Here is a 6,000-nt window from a genome sequence, read left to right on the forward strand (position 1 = left end):
CTATTCGGTCTGACCATCCATCTCTCATTACTGACTTGAGCGTCAGAGTGCCTATCCGGGGAATAACTCCTCAGGCCTCTGATCGCTTTCTTGTTTTAAATCTTCTTGCAAGGCATTGTCCTTCTACCTCAGCTTCGCTAGTTGGTAAGATTATCTGGTTGCAATCTTGGTTCGAGACACCTCGAATCGGGCAACATCAAAATCTAACTCAAAAAGTTTGATTTAAAGTTTCTATCAAGGATCGGGTTAAAAAATATGAACCCTATTTAACTTCTGACTTGGCTAAGATTGAGGTATTGTCTAAAATAACTCGTTTCAATTTGAGCCCAACCTAAAATCCAATCTAAACAACTTGCATTGGCCCAGATCCCCCCACCACCCCGATTTGAATGGTGAGGGGCCCTAGCGGAGGTGGTCAGATTGCCATCTAGTAAGTATAATACCTTTTTAGTATATAGTAGCTTAAATTGCCACTTTATAATTCTATCTACTCAGGTTAATTACAATGATGAACTAGGGGGATTTAGAGGAAGAAAAAAGGAGAAGAGAGAGAGAAAAAAAAAAGAAATTTTAAGGTGAGCTTAACAACCATGAAGAAAAAGAGACAAGTATTGAGTATTGAAAAGGTTGTGAATGCCTCCCTACCAAACATTTGATATAAAGACTTTGATGGGGAGATGTAGCCATAGAGAGAGAATTAGTTATAGTTGTAACAAACAAGCAACCATCCAAACATCACACCCCTCTTTTAATCACTTCTAACTTCTAAGTATGTCCTAATCCACCTCTTCAGTCTTCCTAAGAAAACGAAACCACCAAACGACCACCACCACCCTCCACACTCCCCCCTTGGGCCTTCCAAGTCACGCAACCATGTAACCACACAACACCCTCCTCTCTAACCGCAACCACAACCATCATACATTCTACATTCTCTCTCTCTCTCTCCCTAAGAGGGTTGGAGTGGGACCCTACATGTTATTGTTATTTACTCTTGGATGGGTGGGATCATCCAAAGTCTATCCGATATTTAAAAAGTTGCATGCTCCGGATACAGGTATTCATATCCTTGACCCGATGTTAGGCTTCGGGTCGGATACATCATATATCTGGTAGGGAGTCCAGCCCCGGCAACACGTGGGACCTGCCTCGTGTGATGATCTTCTGATTAGAATTTGGAAGAATGAGAGGTGAACGTGGGTCCCATTTGGTTGTCCGGAGACTGGAATCCTTAAATGGACACTTGTCGTGAATTGGTTCTTCTCAGGAGGATTTGCTGGTAATTTTGCTTCTGATAAGTACGGACTTCGATCCTCGGACGTCGGACGTGGTGAGTCTTGTTATGATAACGGTTAAGGTGCATGTGACCATTATTATGAAATTACACATTACCCCGACAGTACTCCACAAAATAACTCCTTAACCTATATTGACAGAACTCAGAAGTAATTTCGGGCTACACAACCCGGACCGGCTCCGTGACATCCAGACCCGGGCCGAGCTGGTAGGACAGGATAGCAACTTAGTCCAGCTCACAAGTCACAACTAGCAAAGCAAAGTAGCAAGACTGCAATACAAGTGACGGAGTCCGTTATGCCACGTCATCTCGCTGTTATGTCCAAACCGTTAAACCAATGCATGGGAGTGTCATTCCGTTAGAATATGTTTAACGGTCTGAGCTGCGGCTCTTTGGTCTCCCTGCCACCAGGCATGCTTCACTGTTTCCTCCTCTCCAAGTCGATCTCTATATAAACCACTTCCCTCTTCATTTCTCAACTCCGCCCACTATCCTTCCCGGTTTCATTCTCTGTTTCTTTCGCTTCTCTGAGAAAACCAAGGAGGCTACCTCCCCTCTCTTCTTCACCGATTCAGGTGAGCTACTTCCTGCACCAATCTTTAATTTCACCGCCCCATCGTTGTTTAGACATTCCGATATGAGATCTCAATCGTCTCAATGCTGTTACTCATTCTTTCTAAACATTAGTTTTCTCCATTTTTTACACTAATCTCTGATTACTAACCTAGGTTTTTCTATTGATCTATATCGAGTTCTTGAAGTTAATCTAAGAATATATAATAAATTCTTCAAGCTTCAAGGATTCTAAAGCCCTGCATTCGAAACTCTTCCGTATTCTTTGAATCTTCCCAATAGAAAGAATGAACACACAAAAAAAGAAGATCGAGATATCTAATTTCTTTTAATTTTCTCGTATGTGTCTAACAAAGTATGAAATTTCGATAGGTGTTAATCGCAACTGAGATTTTCTCTCTCGCTCACTCTCTCTATGTTTCGTAGGCGGACATAGCCATCGGCAAATGCAGAAAGACGCCTCGTACGCCGCCGATGGCGTCAGGGATGCCGCCGTTTCATCGCCTCCCCGATCACAAGATCAGCAGGTATTGTCAACACCTCAAAAGCAACCCAACGGCAGTGGTCTTACCTCACTCTACTCCATCTTCTCTCCGGAAACATCTCCCTCGAACTCGGTTCCACTAAGTCCCTCCGGTTGCTCCTGCGATGGAGACAACAATAACAACGCAATCGCCACAGAAAATCGCCTCTATCTCGCCGGTCTCACCTTAGAATTCCAACAACTGGTCAATCGCTACGGCATATGTCTCAATCGCCTCCAAGAAATCACCAATGAAGTCGAAGCTCTTCGTGAGGAGAATGCCAAACTTCGATTGACCAACAAAGATCTCACTATGCGTTTGAACCTCTTGACTCAGGCGTCGCTCCAGAATTTATATGTTCCCTCTGCTCTTCCATCTCTGTCGATCATTGACGATTTCCGCCGTCTCTATGTTGGAGATAACGTGCGTAACAGTGGCATTTCAGGCGAAATTTCGGATTCTAGTCCGACGAGTGTTATCGGGAGTAATCAATTCGAAATGAGCACTGACCGCGTTTCATTGCCTAAGAGTATCTCCATTCGTTCGAGTGGTTACTTGAAGATGAATCACGCTGCCGGGAGCAGCGGTGGTTCCACTCGCACCAATCGTCTTCGCGTTGCGAGCCCGGTCCTCAGTGGAACGGTAAATATTAATTCCTATAAATTGAATACCCGTTCTTAATTTCATTATTAGTTTGGCTTCTTTTTTTACATGATTTTAGGTTTATTATTGAAGAAGTTTCGGATTTTTCTTCCTGTTAGAGGGATAGAATACATGTATTTCGTTCCATTTTCATCCTTGGTTGCGTTTGGGTTAGCCAACCCTTTGATTATCTACATATATATAATCGAGTGTTCTATAAACAGAGATGATTCAGTGTTATTTTCTGATTATAGGATCACTGAAGTCTTGAATAATGGATGAAAGTCGAATATTAATCCTTTAAGATCTTATCTATTATGATCCGTGAATGATGTACTACATAGTGGTAGTCTGGTAGATAAGTAAGTACCATATCAGGACATGGAAATGGTGGTGGTGGGGACAATTGAACGGTTGGTCTTGTCAGTTGTCACTTCATAAATTATAACTCTAATATATTAATAATTGGGGAGTTCTGTTAATGTGCGTGATGCAGCAGCGTGTTTTTGTGCCCGGAGAGAAGAAAGAGGAAGAAGCGCTGGAGTTCGAGGTCTATAACCAAGGGATGTTCAAGACGGAGCTTTGCAATAAGTGGCAGCAGACTGGTACGTGTCCGTATGGGGAGAACTGCCAGTTTGCTCACGGTATCAGTGAACTCCGCCCGGTTATTCGCCACCCGCGCTACAAGACTGAAGTCTGCCGGATGGTGCTCGCCGGCGATACATGTCCGTACGGTCACCGCTGCCATTTTCGGCATGCACTCACTGACCACGAGAAGTTCATGGGTCCCATATAGTGAAGACTGATTGATTCAATGCCTGCCAACTGCGGCCGAGATTATTTTGATGATAATGTTTAGAGGGAGAGATAGAAAACAGGGAGCAGGGGACGTAGGATAAGTTGCGATGTATATACTATATACAGATCAATTCAATAATAATAAGAAAAATAAAAAATAAAAGACACCATTAAATAATAATAATAACAATAAAATTAGTATTAAGAAGTATAAGTATGATAATCAGTGAGGAGCAGGGTTGGACAATCTCGGGGGTAATCAGTTGCGGAATGATGAACCGGAGATGAATAAGTTTTTTTTTATCTGTTTTTTTTTTTTTTTAGGGGGGGGGTGAGGGGTTTGGTAGCTGCTTCTGACAGGGCACGCCAGATGCGTCATCTGCTGCTGCTCGTTTCTTCTCGTATTTGATATCTGGGAGATCATCAAACGAACCAAACCGGAATTTTGTAATCATGATATTTGATACCGGCACTGTACGCAATATTCGATTGGACTTGGAGTTATCATTCATGAGTCATGAGCACGACCAAACACTCTCTCTCTCTCTCTCGTATATTTGTTTGTTGTGGTATTACTTGCTTCCAAGTTTCATCAGTGAACAATGAATTGTGAAAATATTGTCTGCAGGCCCTGCACCACGTGGGGATGCACGGTGACTTTGGTAACTGCAAGTACAAATAAAGGTAGGGTCGTCTCACCATCCACGCACTGTGAAACGCTGGAGACTACTTCAAAGTTTTGAGTGAGAGGTATTTTCGCGATAATGCTTTTTGGTTAGTGATCTACATTTGCTTTAATTGCTTCGTTTGAATGCGGCTTAGTGATTAGGTAATAAGTCACGGTATACAATTAATCTGAGTTGTTAAAATTGGGACCATGGTCGAATCATCCAAATTCGGTTATAGTTGCAATAAAGTTTGTATGTAGTAGGTTATGGGAATCTCTATCCAAACGACCAAAACTAGCCAGCGGAATCTCTCTATCTTCCCTCTCAGTGGAGTCAGGCAGAAGGTTAGCGTATTTCTTAAGCAGCAGATTGTTTCTTATTTTTTTAGTACTCCCAAGTCCCACCATATAAATGCTTACTCAAATTTCTTTCTCACGTCGTCGCTTTACTGGTTGGTTTGACTCGCATATAAGTTACAAGTAGGTTCTTTTATATTAATGTCTCCTTAATTAAAACGTTTATTTCCAGCTAATTACTGGGTAAAGTCCAAAGATGTTCCATGTAACTGATACCGCAGCTCTATTTGGAATTTGGATGCAGTTATGAAATTGTCGACAACATTTCCATTAAAACAAATCATGTGAAAAATGAAAACGTATTTTCCACCTTGACGTCAGTCCAAAAATGCCACTCAATCGATGAGTTACATCGATATCTTAGCTTGGTTGAAGCACTGATCCAATACCCAATTTATTGTGTTCTGTGATTATGGCTTGAAAACGGGTAAGGGTGAGATCCCTTCAACCTCTAGTCATGTACTAATGGAACCCTTTCATGTTTTGGTATATATTAAGGCCTATATATTCCCCTACTCAACCACCTCAAGGCTATTGCCATGTGGTAGAGGACTGTTGGACTTACACTTGCTACATGTATGATATAACAGCAAACATGGCCCAATGTACACTCAAAAGTTCCATTGTGGGAGGAGATAAAATCACCACAACAAGCATATAAATGTGTTCACTCCAAAAACAAAGAACTGAGCTTTTGATATTGATCATAAACTCTACATTTGCTGTGGACCTGTGGTGATTGTATCTCTTCCACCAATGAAACTTATGAGTGTTTAATTCAGCAAAGAGAGGATTTCTTTTCTTTTGGTGGATAATAAAAAATAGGATAAATTGCCAGATTAATACACTGAACTTTGAGGTTAGTCTCACTTTAGTATTGAACTTTAAAATGTGTCATGCAGTCATTAGTTAATGTTAGATGACACATGAAAGGACACAAATATCTTTTGGGTTTGAATAGGCGAGAAAAACATAAATTCTAAATGGCCAAAATAGCCTTAAATTAAAACCCTTTACACTGCAAACTTTGCCGGCAAAGCTATACAAAAAAAAAAAACCCTGGAAAAGAGTTGCAGAGAACACCGGGGAGAAAGAGGGAGAGAGAGACTTATAAAGCTGAAATCCTCGAGATGAATAGACTT

The 6,000-nt window shown here is 41.5% G+C and overlaps 1 protein-coding gene across 2 annotated transcripts; it reads left to right on the plus strand.

The window, feature by feature from the left end:
* Nucleotides 1-1,749: 1,749 nt before the first annotated feature.
* LOC104591328 (zinc finger CCCH domain-containing protein 14-like) lies at nt 1,750-4,365 on the plus strand. 2 transcript variants are annotated; one of them, XM_010250151.3, is made up of 3 exons: nt 1,750-1,872; nt 2,297-3,036; nt 3,533-4,365. In XM_010250151.3, the coding sequence occupies exons 2-3, from the start codon at nt 2,317-2,319 to the stop codon at nt 3,830-3,832; spliced, it is 1,020 nt and encodes a 339-aa protein (XP_010248453.1). In that variant the 5' UTR covers nt 1,750-1,872; nt 2,297-2,316; the 3' UTR covers nt 3,833-4,365. The 2 variants fall into 2 exon arrangements, with proteins under 2 accessions (XP_010248453.1, XP_088757643.1); XM_088901517.1 differs by having other exon boundaries at nt 3,536-4,365.
* The last annotated feature ends 1,635 nt before the right edge of the window (nt 4,366-6,000 follow it).

The sequence above is a fragment of the Nelumbo nucifera genome, chromosome 3, assembly GCF_055504915.1.
Source record: "Nelumbo nucifera cultivar China Antique chromosome 3, China Antique-T2T, whole genome shotgun sequence".
Taxonomy (NCBI): Eukaryota; Viridiplantae; Streptophyta; class Magnoliopsida; order Proteales; family Nelumbonaceae; genus Nelumbo; species Nelumbo nucifera.

Coding starts and splice junctions, on each gene's coding strand:
- LOC104591328 (XM_010250151.3), top strand. CDS start 2,317: ATGCAGAAAGACGCCTCGTACGCCGCCGATGGCGTCAGGGATGCCGCC. Junction 3,037..3,532: donor GCCCGGTCCTCAGTGGAACG/GTAAATATTAAT, acceptor TGCGTGATGCAG/CAGCGTGTTTTTGTGCCCGG.